The sequence below is a fragment of the Odontomachus brunneus genome, unplaced genomic scaffold (genome assembly GCF_010583005.1).
Source record: "Odontomachus brunneus isolate Ranch 3 - 2012 unplaced genomic scaffold, Obru_v1 Obru_scaffold_092, whole genome shotgun sequence".
NCBI lineage: Eukaryota > Metazoa > Arthropoda > Insecta > Hymenoptera > Formicidae > Odontomachus > Odontomachus brunneus.
The window spans coordinates 1,053,224-1,068,440 of NW_022639542.1; the positions used below are offsets into that span (position 1 = coordinate 1,053,224).

General features: G+C 43.0%; 3 protein-coding genes across 7 annotated transcripts in view; 2 read left to right on the top strand and 1 right to left on the bottom strand.

Moving 5' to 3' along the window:
• The window catches only part of LOC116848271, a 22,431-nt gene extending 10,791 nt beyond the window's left edge, over positions 1-11,640 (top strand). The window contains exons 3-6 of the mRNA XM_032824172.1: positions 8,252-8,431; positions 8,583-8,877; positions 9,336-9,571; positions 9,697-11,640. Coding sequence (XP_032680063.1) covers positions 8,252-8,431; positions 8,583-8,877; positions 9,336-9,571; positions 9,697-9,881 — 896 coding nt within the window. The 3' untranslated portion in view covers positions 9,882-11,640. The remainder of the gene's footprint in view (positions 1-8,251; positions 8,432-8,582; positions 8,878-9,335; positions 9,572-9,696) is intronic.
• Positions 9,911-12,791, bottom strand: LOC116848235 (RCC1 domain-containing protein 1). Of its 5 annotated transcripts, none has more exons than XM_032824115.1 (7): positions 12,739-12,791; positions 11,239-11,487; positions 10,928-11,118; positions 10,672-10,801; positions 10,469-10,595; positions 10,214-10,388; positions 9,952-10,124 (listed from the first exon to the last, which is right to left on the bottom strand). In XM_032824115.1, the coding sequence occupies exons 2-7, from the start codon at positions 11,481-11,483 to the stop codon at positions 9,952-9,954; spliced, it is 1,041 nt and encodes a 346-aa protein (XP_032680006.1). In that variant the 5' UTR covers positions 11,484-11,487; positions 12,739-12,791. The 5 variants fall into 5 exon arrangements, with proteins under 5 accessions (XP_032680010.1, XP_032680006.1, XP_032680009.1 ...); XM_032824118.1 differs by having other exon boundaries at positions 12,743-12,784; XM_032824117.1 differs by having other exon boundaries at positions 12,532-12,780.
• Positions 12,371-14,955, top strand: LOC116848237 (ADP-ribosylation factor-like protein 3). The gene is made up of 5 exons (XM_032824120.1): positions 12,371-12,485; positions 13,255-13,383; positions 13,490-13,621; positions 14,338-14,574; positions 14,806-14,955. The coding sequence occupies exons 1-5, from the start codon at positions 12,483-12,485 to the stop codon at positions 14,845-14,847; spliced, it is 543 nt and encodes a 180-aa protein (XP_032680011.1). The 5' UTR covers positions 12,371-12,482; the 3' UTR covers positions 14,848-14,955.
• The last annotated feature ends 262 nt before the right edge of the window (positions 14,956-15,217 follow it).

Below are 15,217 nucleotides of genomic sequence, written 5' to 3' on the forward strand. Positions count from 1 at the left end.
GAGAGAGAGAGAGAGAGAGAGAGAGAGAGAGAGAGAGAGAGGGCGATTCGTGCCGTCGTGCGAGCGCGTCGTCGTCGTCGTCGACGACGATAAAATACACAAGTCGCAGTCGGGATTTGTCGCCAGGCAATTTACGGGCGGCCATTAGAACGTGATACACTCGGAGCTCCTTCAAGATACGGCTCGGATCTTAAACGATCGCTCTGTTCGTTTATCGGCGGCGAATCCCCGCGGCTGCGTGTCTCGAAGAGTGGACGGCGGCCCCCCTTCTGGCCAAGAAGGGGGCATCTCGCGACTCCTCGACGACGACGCGAGCTCTCGACGGAGAATCGGCGCCTGGGCGAAGGAAACGGTGCGCATTTCGTGCGACAAGATGCGACTGAGGAAGGACGCTTGCAGGGGAGAATTAAGCGAGTAATAATTGACGAGGCGCGGCGAAGTGGAAATTCATCGGCGGTCGTCTGCTACTAATTGGAGCGCGATCAATTTTCGAGAAGCGAGCCAATCTCGCGCCGAGCGATAAACCAATTGAAGACCAAGGTCTGTTGGTACTGTCAATTGTTAATGCGCGAGCGGCGCATACCCCGTCAAAATCGAAAGCCGCGGAAAATCGTTTTCTCGAGCAACGAGAAGAGAATGGAAAGAAAGAAAGAAAGAAAGAGGAATGTCTCCTGCGCGATTGGGACACGTCACGCTGCCGAGAATTATCGAAAACTGTAGAAAATTGCGATCGTCACGGCGATCTACAAGACGTACATATGTCTTCTCGTCTTGCGAAGGATTATTGTTCTTGATTCAACACGGTTCGCGAGTCATTTTTTTCACGCGCGCGCAAATCGAACTACTTTTTTCCAATACAACCACGCGCAGGAAAAAGGGGTGGCAGGAGGAAAGAGAGGGAATATTCTCCTGAAATCCGGGCTTTTTAGTTATCGGAAGTTATGGTGCGCCCTCTCTCCAATATACACATTCATCTCTATATTATTATCGGAGAATACTAAAATGCTATCGAAGATACTTCTGAACGATTATTGCGGAAAGCGCGGGCTTTAATTAAATTCTTTCGCAATAATCGGATTCGGCGCGTGAAAAAAAGAAAAAGAGATAGAAAATCTCCGTTGGAATCGCGCGAATGACGTGGACTTGATTAATCGCGTCTCACTCGATCGATGATCTTCCACCTCGCCGCGAACGCCGCGCGCCACGATCTCGCCCTTCGACGACGAGGATCCGAGGCGAAGGGAAGCGACGGAAGCGGAATTCGCGACCTGTCGAGCGTCTTTCGAATGCGAGCGACGAATCCGACTGCGTGAGATGTGTGAGTGAGAGATACACTCTCTCGGGAGAGCGAATCTTCGAACGATGAATGAGAGAACGCGCAAGCGAGAGGGAAGGAGCGAGCGTATGTGAGAGAGCGAACGTGAGAGAGAGAGAGAGAGAGAGAGAGAGAGAGAGAGAGAGAGAGAAATAGATGAAGCGAGAGCGGATAAGAGAGAAAGAAAGGGAGAGGAAGAAATCAAAGGGCATTTTGTTCTGCGATCTGTGAATGAATGCGAGAATGGCGAGACGATCGCGGTACGTACGTGGTTCGTAGTTTTGAAACATGTGATACGTCAGCCGGCAAGCTCGGCTTCCGGGCAACGACGAGGTGGCCGCGAGAGAGGCCGGCCGTCAGTCACCTCCCGGGGCCGCGGTCGGCACGAAATCAAAACGGGGACCGCGAGGTCGCAAGGCGTCGCCGGAGGTCGACGCTGGCTGGGTGGCGCACTTTTTGCAGGTTCTTTGAGGTAGGACGCTCTTTTGTTGACGGTTGATTGTTGTCAAAATGGTTGTGAGGTATAATACTATTTGAAGTATGTTAACGATACGAAATGTGTGAACCGGCAGGGGGAGAAGGAAAAGGGGAAGGGGGGAGGCGAGGCGACGAGTCCGTGACGCGCGAAGGGCGCGCGACGCGACTCGACTTTCACGGAGGACGCACGAAGGGGTTGCCCTTCGTCCTGCTTCCGAGGGGGCCCAGCCTTTTCTGAGAAGAGAGAAGATCATCGCGGCTTCCTACCTCTTTCACGCGACGGTGCGATCGAGGCAGCCACGTGGATGTTCTCTCTGCCTCACTTAAGTCGCGCCGCGCGATTCGCGCGGCTGCTCGTCGCTCGTCGTGGAGACGAGGGGGAAAACGCGCCCTTCCGACACACAAGGAGAGTCCCGGCTGACGAAATCAACGCTGGATGATGCGCGGGTGTACGCGCGATGCCCGATGCAAATTCGCTTTGACGTTGTTGATCGTTGCGTGTAAATTCGTTACTGGTCCGGTCTGACGGCGCGCCGATTGCTCTGTAACTTCGTGACTGCAATCGATACGCGGTCGCGCCGAAAACCGGCGGCCGTGCGCGTTGGGTTTTTAGATTTTTATTCGGAGGAAGTGGAAAGCGCGGATCCCATTGTGACGCGCGATGAAACGCGAATTCGGACGATACGCCAATCGCGACATAATCACATCGTTCGCATCTGCCTTTCACTAAACCGCGCTCAAATTGGGCCGACTTTTTCGTCAACTCTCAAATATCGCGCTTTATTATGTTGAGTTATTAGTTGTATTAAGGCTTCTGAGTCGCGAAATTGACGACATCAGAAACGAGAAAACGTATGACCACTATTCTTGCGTGCCATTTCTAAACGAAAAGATGTTTGTAGGAAAGGACACTTCTGATCACTTGACTACATTCGCAAAATGCTCTGAAAACTATCCTTTCCCCTTGATAGTCGATAAATCGCTGTAAAATTAACATGTGACTTTCCTTTCTAACCTATCCTTCTTCATAATTCTGTCACGTTCAATTTTATTTATTAATTATCATGGGGAAAGAATAGTTTTCGAGACATTTTACAAGTGTGCTCGAGCAATCTCCAACTGTTCTTTCGCACAGATATTTTTTTATTCGGAAATGACACGCCAAAATTTTCAGCATGTCATTTCTCGCTTCTGACGTGCAGAGCCAAGAGCTTTAATTTTAATTTATATTTGCATGCATCTCGTATAAAAAAAAATTTTCCATCAACACTTTCGCAAAGAAATACAAAAGAATCGCCAAATTGCATCGTGAAATGCTGTAGAGAAAGAAAGAGAGACAGAGATTGGAAGATGAATTAGAAAATAATAGATCTCCTTGTGAATCGTTATTGTTGATCATTATTACTAATAGTGGGCGATCGAGCACGTATGTCGACCGGCACAGAAACGATGACCGCGAATGATCGTCCTCAGGGTGCGCGCGTTTTCCCCGCCGGAAAGATGAACGCGACACGAACGGTCGTCTCCGAGAGCAAAAATAAAAAAAGCGTACAACTGGCATTACATTAATACGCAGAGTCCGGTCCGAGCGGGTAACGGCGTCGTGGCGCGTCTCTCTGCACTCGCCGCGAAGACGCACCGGCGAACGCCGCGCCGCCGGCTCGAGCGGGCTCGGCGGGAGAATTATGAGACTGATATAAACCAGTATTCGTGCGAGGAAATTGTAAATTGCGAAAAATTGCGCGCGGCGTAGCCTTAATAAGAAAGATTAATTAGGTTTACACGGCGACCAGGGATGAGCGCGTGTGACGCCTCCCGGTGTGCCGCGGGGAAAAAAATTATCTCAATTGGCTGTAAGCGAGAGGAAACGGGGATGAATAAAAAAAACAAACAAACAAAGAGGAAGAAGAAATATGTATATCTCACGTGGAGGGAGGACGCGTCGGACGGGTCGAGACACACACACACACACACACACACACACAGACACATATGTACACATGTGCACGCGCGTCGTCGATACGACACTCGGCGACGTGTAAACGAGCCGAGCCCCGTCGACGACCCGCGTCGCGGCGTCCGCCCTCGCACGGCGATGTGTCTAGTGAGAGTAATGTTATTAGGTAACTTATAAGCGTACTGTAAAAGAGCGGAATGCGGAACGAGAACGGAACGCAATGCCAGTTGTAAGACGGGGGTTAAACGCGGTGAATTGGAGGAGTGCGTGTTCCGACGGTTACGATGACAACGACAATGACGATGACGACGACGATGACATGACGACGACACTCGTCCCCGAGTGATAGGGAGCGTTCAAGGGGAGAAGTCAGAGAGAAAGAGGCACGAGAGAAGCTAACGAGACACGCGGGGGTGAACAGTGACAACGGGACGGTGGCGCGGGACACGGGAAAAGAGCGATATGTATACATTGTAATCATCGATATATACATATATATATATTATATACGTGTATGTATATTTTCTATTGGCGACGCGCGAAGAACGCGTACACCTTGATGACTGTTTACGGCCGCCGAAGGTACGGAAACCGAATCTTCTTCGCGAGTCCTTTCTATTGTAGTTGTTCATTTTTCGCGTTTCGTCTTTCGTGTGTCATTCTTTGCGGTACACACACACACACACACACATCCCGGTCCCCCCTCACACAGAGCGGGGGGGACACATCGCGTCTCGCGACGATACGACTCGAGTGTTACTCGCACTCATAACGCGACAACACAAATGCTGTTCACATGTGTATACGCGATAGGTTATTTCGGAATACGAATGCGGGGGACAAAGGGGAAAATAGAGAAACGACAGCTTTACCGATAGCGGGACAGTAGTTATTTGCAACACGTGCACACCAACACGTAAACACACACGCATATACATGTAAAGCGATCCAAGCGATACACACACACATAACAAAAAATTGTATGAATATAATGTTTGCAGTTAGGTGGGACCAAAAACGACTTTATATCTCTATGTGCATATCCAAGCAACGTGTAATTTAATTAATGAATTAATTAATTATCCATTATTGATGACTAGGTAAAGTAAAAGATCCATTGATAGCGATCGAGAACGATGACGAATGATTAACGAGTAATTAGTCTATTAAGTTTGTTTATTGATACATTATTCTATGATATATTATTATTATTAACTTTATTGCCTTTATTATTATTATTATTTTATTATTATTACATGGATTAAAATGACGATGATAATATTATTATTTAAACGATGTTTTAAGGCGATTATCTAGATATTGAGTAGAACAGTACGTATCTATAATTATTAATTATTTTTAATTATTATTATTATTAATATTATTATTATTATGAGACATTTTGTTGTATTATTTTCAATAAAATCGATTGAAAAATATTCAGTTCAAGCTGATTCGTTAATTTACGCTTCTCCGAATATGCGCGTGTATGTGTGTGTGTGCAATTGCACGTTCCCAATTTCTTTCTCGTTTAGATCCTCACGGTGATTTGTATACGATACGATGAGACATGAGTCTCACGCTAAAAAAAATCCGACTACGAGAGAAATTGTGGTGTCTCACTGTTCATACACGGGGAAGCGCGCCTTATCTCAAAGTCTGTTGCGATCTCAAGAGACAAGTGTAATCGCCGGCAGGTTTTCTGGAATCACAAAAGATCTCTAAACACATCGCGAAGGAAAGTAATTAAATATATATATATATAAGTGTAATGCAGAAATATCGTAATTTTATCATTCTGAAATCTCGTGTTCTAGTAACATGAAATTCTTCTGGAGATTTTCACCTCGAGTCTTGGATCAGTTAATTTAGTGTGGAATACGGCTTGGAGAAAACAAGTTGAATCGATCGATCGTTCATGTATCTGTACGTAGAGCGACTGTTAATACGGAAAATAAAAATCGACAGAGACACGCGGAGAAATTCGCTGGATGCGAACAGAAGTACGTGTGACGCGAGGATTAATGTCGTAGCGAGTAATGGGAGGACTGAAAAGGGGATAAGTAAGAATAAGCGATGCAGCTTCCATAATTTACAAATTCAGGAGTTGGAAATTGTATGGTCCTGATAGGAACAGTGTTTTTCACGCAACGGTGATTAACATACGTTAGACATCTCCAATGAGCGTGTTCGCGTTCTTTGTCGGGTGCTCGAGTTACGTTTCGTAATAGGATTCGACGAGAGATCTCTGATTTCCTCGGAGGACTTAACTAGCGAGCGATGTCACGTATTGCGATCGCAACTGTCACCATCCCACCAGTGTATGTGATTTCTTTTTCTTTCCTTACTTGTTGATTTTGTTCTTTTTGCCTTGGTTCAACGTTGATTGATTCCGTTAGCCGCGTCTGTATACGATTATCTCTCAGCTACCCTCCGACCACCCAATCCTTCAAATCCCTCCTCTTCGTACCTCTCTATCCCTCTTACTCTCACGTGTCTCCGGATAATTTTCGTGACTCGGAAGAACGGGGGGGAGGGGGGAAGACGGAATAAGACTACCGAAAGTGATTAGAGAAACGGGGAGTTGCGAGGTAAAATGGGGGGCAGAACGATCTAACGAAGCGAATTGTCAGACAGAAAGAGAGAGAGAGGGCGTTATTATGGGACAAAAAAGCGAAAAAAATGTAAAATAGAAGAACCAAATGACGGAAGAAGAAGAGGATGATGATGATGAAGAGAAAAAAGACAAAAAGAAGAGTAAAGCGCGGAAGTAGTGGAAGAAACAGAAGAAGAAGGCACGGAACAATAGACAAATGAGAAAAAAAATAGTTGTAAAAGCCACACACGTAAACGCGTACACACATACACACACACACAAAACACAAATGTACTAAGTAAGTTCATACTGCGTATTGCCTTTCTGACTTCGGTGTGAAAATATATAAATAAAAAAAAAGTCAGTCGCGCCGGGGCACGCGTATGTTCGCGCGTATACGTGTATTACATATTATATATTATAGTTATTAGAGTTCGACGAGAGAAGACGAAGACCCCGCCGCTTCCGCTTCCGTCCACACCGTGCGTAATCCTTCCTCTTCTGCCAATTCTACGCGCTCTTGGATCTCGCGACCCTCCTCAATCGAGAACTTGAGCGGGTACATACAACACTTGTCGCGCAGATAAAGATTCTCCATCTCGTGTTCGATCGCATTGTTCTCTTCCTCTCCTCTCCCACACTTTCTCTCTCCTTCTCTCTTTTTCTCTCTCGCTCTGTCCTTTCCTCCGAGGTTCCCTCGATTCGCAGACTTGAGACGTTCCTTCGGGCCGGCCGATCGATTCCCCCGCTGATTTATTCCGGATCGGGTGGACGTGGAAGCGGCGGGCGGCAGTATCCGTCGCGAAAGAAAAACTTTTTTCACGGTTCCGTAAGAGAAGAAAAGTCCCCACGCCGAAGTCCGCGCGTCCCCGCCGACTGTGTCTGTTTCATGTTTTTCAATATTTGTAATTTATCGATAAAATTATAAAAGGTATCGATACATAACAGTCTAAAGTGTGCGCTACTCTACATAATATTATTATATATAAAGTATAAAAGTATACATTATATATATATTATATATATATACATATATATTATATATGAGAAGTATAATATATATATATTATACATACATTGGGATTGGTGAGAATATACGGTTTTTTCGCTTTGGAGTGTTATTTTCTGAAAATATTGAACAAAATATGGAAAAAAAATTAATAAAACCAATGAGTAAAAAACAAAACGGAGTGTCGTCTCCGCGTGTGATTTTTTGTGTGTTATTCTCACCCATATATATATCTATATATACGGACGCGTCGTCAACGACAGGCGATTCTCCGCTGGAAATGTGATTGCATTCATATCGCGTGGGCGCACAGGCGTGAGTATCCGACGCGAATGACTTTACGCGACGTAACCTGGTTTTCAATTTAATAATATATGAAATCGTTTAATAACTTGAGTCGCGCTGCGTGAGCGATTCAACGGGTCGAAGAAGGGCGCGCTGAATTCACTAAAAATAGAAGCACGGTTCCATCGGATATAATTCACCTTCACAACTTTCTGTCAGTTAAAATTGCAGCCGCGCACTTAAATAGTAATTTTATTGGTTTTCTAAAGGTTTCATACACGTGGACATATTCGAGCTGGTATTTCGGTGTCAGCTGCATGTCTCATTGATCGCGGAGATTAATGCAACAGTGACCGTGTCGCGATAACAGTTATCTCGCGATAACTTTGTGTTTCTGTCGGCTGTTCGTGCGGCTGTCACAGAGAGAAAGAGAGATGTCCGAAAGAAACTCGTATGTGCCGACTCTTCCGAGCACTTTTAAGAGCCTGGTCGGGAAAACAGTGAAGCTTGAGACGGCGGAACCGCGATGTATCATCGAGTCGGTGAAGTTTTGAACGCGAAGCATCTTGTATAATTTATGAGGATTCCGGGCGCGCGTGAGCGAATAATTAAAATCGTCGCGCAGATTGCTGGGCGATTTTCTGGGTGTTACAGACTACGAGACTAACAAGGCTGCCTTCTGGTTCTTGGATACCATCGCGCTTCAAGTTCTTCGCTACAGAGATAATCTGGACGATCATTATAGAAGTGTTTTAATTAGCTGGCTAGCCGGCGAGATGAAATTAATTCGAGGTACTAAGTAATTCGAGCTGCAAAATAATGTCACACTGCAAATACCAGATACAATATCTTTCGCGCGCGAAACATTTGTAGGGTGCGTAATTAAGTTTCCTCCGCAAGAAGTGGATCTTTGTGCGGAGAAGAATAGAATATTCTTTTATAGATAAAAAACTCCTCCGCGAGTATTTTTTCGAGGAAATGAGAACGTTGTTCCTCCGCGTCGCTGAGAAAATATCTGCCGGCGATCAATTGTTGCATTGGGAATTGCTCATCGACGAATGTTCTAATGTTCTTCCCGACCATCTCGCTATCGACGAGTCCGCTGCGAGTGGAGCGAAATATTTAATTACGAACAAATTGCCCGAAGAATTAGCGACAGAGGATGCTGAACGCGCGTCCCGAGAAAACCAGCTCTCTTCCGCTCAGGAGAACTTGCAGGATCGAAATCACAGAAACAGGTAAACTGAGCGTTCTTCGGAGGTGTTTTCATTAATTCATTACGAAATGCACTGCTTTATCAGGAAGTGAGTTTTATGGGAATTATTTTTATTCTAGCGCAGCGAACGATTTATCAGAAAAATCCTCGAGCAGGATTTCGCTAATCGAAAACGCGGCGACTCGATCCTCCGATTTAACGACTTCAAACGCCGCATTGGATATTATTATCGATGCAACGTACAGCATGTAAATTTGAGAAACTGCCGCCATTTCGAATCATTTCTTATCATTTTAAAGATATATAATATAAAAAAAGATTGACTTCTTTCAAATTTGAGGAATTTCTAAGATTAACCAGAAAATTTAAGAATTTAAAAATTACAAGTTTTAAGAAAAAACTGAAAAGTGTTTAGGAAATCTCTTGGGAGAAATTGCGACATACAGTCATTTCGAATGTTTCTCGTTATAAAGATAGGTGACACAAAAAAGGCTCATCTCTTCCGTCCTTGAGCAGGTACGCTAACGAATTACGGTACGCTCTCGTGTACGCAGTTTTCGTAACGCAAATAGAAATGCATACCTTTTATATGCCGCGCACCTTCCGAGTACCGCGCGAAATTAAACTCGCGGAAGCTCCGTTCGACGTGCAGCTTCGCGAACGATTAGAAAAGAGGGCCGTCGAGCTAACAACCGGCATCCGCAACGGCAAAAGACGTAAGACCTAACAGGCTATTGTTACTCTTCACTTCATTCCATATTTACTTCATTAGAGCGGTTTACTTTCGCAGAGTCACAGCGAATGTTATAGTCATAAGCTATATCGAGTGTTTCGTTTTCAGAAACGAGAACGACCATCAGAATAAATAACCAAACGATTGACGAGTTAAAAGCAACAGCTCCCCGAACACCGCCGTCTTCCTTGCACGAGGACGAAGTATTAGCCGACAATCGACGGTTCATCCTACCGTTGATCGAGGCGAAGGAAGCCGCACAGATCTTTGAGACGCTCACAGGGAATATGTGACGAGAAGCGAAAGGAACGAGCACACGACACTGGGGAAACAATTTGGAATTTTATTTGCAAAAGTACAACGTCACTCCGTGATTATCGCCGTGCCCCATTCGCGACACTTAAATCTCTTCACTGTTTTAGGATCGAGCGTTCCGATATTCAATCGAACGAATTTACGTGGATTGTCCAAATTCTGTTGAAGTACCCCCAGCTGGCCGTACTTGTTAGTGCCGCAGCCCCAGAAGGATCCGTCGTCTAAAGGTAGAGACGAAGACGTCACTTTGTGATGGGAAATGTAATTTTCGTCGCGACGCACTTAACGTATACCTGTCTAGCTATATTACCTGTCAAGCAAATTGTAAAGGCGTTTCCGCATTCGACGCTCTTCACATTAATTTCTGAATCTTCACTTTTGTTAGTTTTGAGATCTATTAGAGTTGGAACCGCGTGCACCTTCGTGTCCTCGCTTTCGATTCCCAATTCTCCGTTCGTGTTCCATCCCCAGGTGTACAGATCGCCCTATCGGGTGAGACGATTGTTAAGAGTTATGGCTATACAATACACAGTGAAATTGATCGGTTTCGACGAAATTTTCTGACTTGATCGGTCACCACTGCGCTGTGCCATCCACCTGCCGATATGTGTACGACCCTCAGACCTGCCAGGGCCTCGATCAGCCTCGGGTTATCGCAATCCTCCAAGTCGTTGTGCCCTAACTGACCGCGTCTGTCACGAATCATAATATTTCCGAGAGTTTATTAACAATTCGCGCGTAACTGCGCGTAAGAGCAATGTTACATACGTTCCCATTCCCATCGAATAAACGTCGCCGTTCTCCGCCAGCAGAATAGTGTGGTCGAAACCACTGGCAATGTCGGTAAATTTGACTCTCTTCGGTATCTCAACCAAGATTGGAACGTTGAAAACGCGTCCTCGACAAGCAAAAAAAGATCTTCGTTAAAAATATATTGCTCGACGACAGTTTGAAGTTTAGAGTGAATTATAGATTCATTTGAATAAAAAAACGGAAAGATCCGTGTCGCTTCTCATTTACATACCTAAATTAGTCAATACCACTGTACATCCCGCTTGTGACATTTTGATAGCATATTCGGTTTGTAAGTTATCATTGCTCAGAATAAAAGGCGTCACTTTTTGCCAAGAGTCGTCATACATTTTATATTTCCAGATTTCGTTACGCGCTGACAAAATAATTACGTTGTCCCGACCAGCGATAGCTATTTTGCAACTGTACAAAGTTAATGAAGTAATAAAAATAACAAATCGCTGCCCTATTATAAAATTACTTGCATGTTAATTCTTTAGATAAATCGAAGGCCTAAACAATGAAATATTTAATATCCATTACCTCCCTGATGATTCCTGTGGAATCTGTATTAAACGAGGACCGTTTCTCTCGTCATTTTCGTTCTCACTGATCTTTCCAGTGATATATAATTCAGTGCCTCGCCATAAAAGAAAATAATTCCAACCTATCTCGATATTTGTTATTTCAGAAAATGGAATCTCGGTCAATTGTGATATTGATGTGATGATTCCATCCTGACACGTAAACAGGGGACTAGCGTTGAAGCCAGTATAATACACCCGCATATTTCTGTAAGTGATAAATATGAAATTGTGTAATGTAGCAGTACGACATTATTTGGTTGAATTTATTAAAACTATCCACGTGATATATTTTGACGAAATATTCATTCTTTGTGCACGAATTCATCGATTTAAAAAATAAAAAGAAAAGAAAACAAAATGTCTAAATTTAAATTTCCCAAATACAGATTTTTACTGGAACGTTTATAAAAAAATTTCTCATATTCTAAACTCATTAATCAAGAAATCAAAGATAATATTCAAACTTTGTAGAATTCTTGTCTTAATGGAATATGTTCTTTCGTTCTTTTACGCAACATTTTTAAGTAGTTTTGTTTCACATTCAATTTAATTTATACGCTCTAAACGTTAATAATAAATTCGGGAAAAGTCTTTTGGTTGCAGAATTAAACGGATCTTAAGATCCTAAAACTTTTATTTGATATATTTTTCAGAAAACTGTAGGTTTTTTATTATAAGCAATTTTATTATATTATAATTAATTTTATTATAGGTAATTTTTAACGAAAGTATTGTCCAATGTAAAAACACTATTTTTAAAAAACGTTCTAGAGAAAAATTGGTGTTTCGCTTAGGATTAATTATTCTGTACATGTTTGTCTTTTTTCGTTAATAGAAAACTTTAATTACTGTAGTCATAACTTCAGTTATGTACTTCGAGATCATTTTGCGTATTTTTATTTTTGAATATCTTCTGGGGGAAGGATAGTTTTTGGGAAGTTTATCCGACTGTAGTTTATTTACCAACTGCAGATATTTTATAAGGACGATATTAACGTGCGATAATTCGGATGCAATTGCTAACGGTATCAAGCGAGCAGGCAACCACGTGATATCGGTCGTAGTGGACAGATGTCACTGCCTCCCCCTTGGATACCAGGAAAACAACACAACATTTTGATATAACGGCACCGAAGTCGTCGACGTATTGCAGTAAATCGTTACTGCGTCTCCGCTCCGGTACCTGAAATTCCAACTAAAATGGTAAAAACATCACGTGAATAAAATACAAATGCACAATGACACGCACTATTTCTTTTCCTGCGTTACACGCTCCAAAGCACGTACAACCAAAACATAACCTTCGAAGACCACTGCGGAAAATGCATTTACGTCGAGCACTGCATTGGAATTTACAAATTGCGAAAACACTCCGTTACCAAAAACTATTCTTTCCTCGTTGCTTTACAATATGAGAACCCACTTATATCCTTTCACGTACTGCGCTTGTACTTACGCACTCGGATAAGATCAGAAGCTATACACCATCGCCATAACCTTTTACGCGTGTATGCAATTGGGTGGGAATTCTTTTTTGGGGATTTATGAGATTGCACGCACTGACTACGCGGATAATTCGAAGCTTTGAAGCGCACAATAGCGCAAGTTTTTACATTTATCAATTTTATTTACTACTTAATTTTCGAATGTAGGTTAGTAGAACAATTTTCACGCAAATACAAAACTACAATTTCTTTTATAAAAGCGCAATGCTTGAAAGACAAGTTATATAGTGAACGTAAAAAAATCAATAATTCAAAGTAGATATTCATGACATCGAATTGCGCAAACACTATATAAAACATAAGGTAATACAGAATCATGATATTTTATAATTTTTCTATTTATATTCGTGGCAAGAAGAATTTATCTTTGCAACTGAAATGGAAAAAAGATGTAAAGCGAACGTGACTAGCGTATTTTGACATGCATATTACGTCCAGTTATAAATAACACTGTCATTCAATATCAGGGTCTGCTCGCTATTTTACGGAAATTGCGATCGAATCCCGATAAAGAGCTGCGTTTGTTGCTGTTGGGCCTGGATAATGCCGGAAAGACGACAATTTTGAAGTCGCTGGCGAGCGAAGATATCACGCAGGTGAGCTCCTGGCTTGCGCAATGACGATTTATCACAAAATGCAATAAATGTCCGTCTAAACGAGATACCTTTGATATACACGTGACACGTGATTAATTTTCTCAAGGTCACCCCAACGCAAGGTTTCAACATAAAGAGCGTCCAAAGCGAAGGCTTCAAATTGAATGTATGGGACATCGGAGGGGCACGAAAGATTCGACCTTATTGGCGAAATTATTTCGAGAACACGGATGTGCTGGTGAGTGTTTTTATATTACCTTATGATGGATTTAGGTTATCAGCTGTCGCCGTTATTTTGGGAGATTCATCTCGTCTCCTAATAAAGTAACTGTTTCATAAAATTTCACAACGGTATCGAGAAAAAAGAATACCGTTTTATCGTGAAATTTAATAACAGAAGGTAGAATGACGGCGTGTTTCTGTTTCCATTATTGGGAGCAATCGTATGTGCTTCATAAAGAATGTAAATTCTATTATTGTGCTCTTTCGACACGACGTATTTATTATGGACGTTGGAAGACCGAGTGGTAACACTTTGCAAATTTACGAGTAACCGGGGCAATAGTTTTTAACGCCACCACGACAGGGCTGTGCAAGTTTGTTATCGGGAACAAGCATCTGCACACATAGTGCATTAGATCATGCTGTCAGGTAGAGACGGCGATGTATGTACGACCGATGAATACGGGTTCGGTTCTCTCTTCATTGAAAGATCGTTTATCTTCCTGATATTTTCAACGTATTCGTAACGCCTCTCGCGTTTCTTTCTCTGTAGAAGATCCGTAGGCAATACTTTTCCTAGGAATACTTTTCCTAGGAATATTTTTTTATTAGAAAATAGGTCGAAATAAATTCTCCCTTGAGAATTGTATGGACCTGAAGTCTTGTGCGTTCCTTTGGCCAAATGAAAAATGCAAATTAACACGTACCTTTCTTGACGCATGCTGGCGACAGATTTACGTCGTTGACAGCGCGGATATCAAAAGACTCGAAGAAACGGGACAAGAGCTGTCGGAACTCCTGCTCGAGGAAAAATTACGAGGAGTGCCGTTGTTAGTGTACGCGAATAAGCAGGATCTGGGACACGCTGTGACGGCGGCTGAGATAGCGGAGGGACTTGGTTTGCACAACATCAAGGATCGTGATTGGCAAATACAATCTTGCATCGCCATCGAGGGCAAGGGTGTAAAGGTACGTAAAAGGGTGTAAAGGATACCCGTCCTTCGGCTCGAAACTAAGAAAAGAGAAACGCGCCGCAACAATTATACGTGTAATTGTATCCGCTGTAAAAAATGAATGTGGTCACAGGAAGAGCGAAAAAAATTGCGAGGAGCCACATGGACACGATACTTTTCAAAGTCGCTCGTTCCACCTCGTCTACTGTCGTTTACTGTCGTAAGACTTTCTTTATTTTTTTTTCAGGAGGGTTTGGAGTGGGCATGTAAGAACATCAAGAGGAAATAATGAGCGCACTATGGTGGTCGAGAAACACAATCGACGTTTACCTCACATTTAGGATGCACGGAAGGAGCAGACTTACACTGTCCGTTGTACATTTCACATGAATTTTATTTATCTTTTATCTACTATTTACAAGGAGTTACTGAGAACACTGTCGTTTGTGGATTCAGTGCGAACGTCTGAATGCCCAATGTGGGATTCTCCATCTCGAATCCGTTGTATCGAACGTATCCAGTAGTCGTCGTAGGACTTCCGTCCATTTTGGAACGAATCGTTCGTTATCAGCCTCAGAAATTCGCGAAATTCTATTTTTTTCGCATGAAAGAAAGAGAGAGAGAGAGAGAAAAAGAGAGAGAGAAAGAGAGAGAGAAAT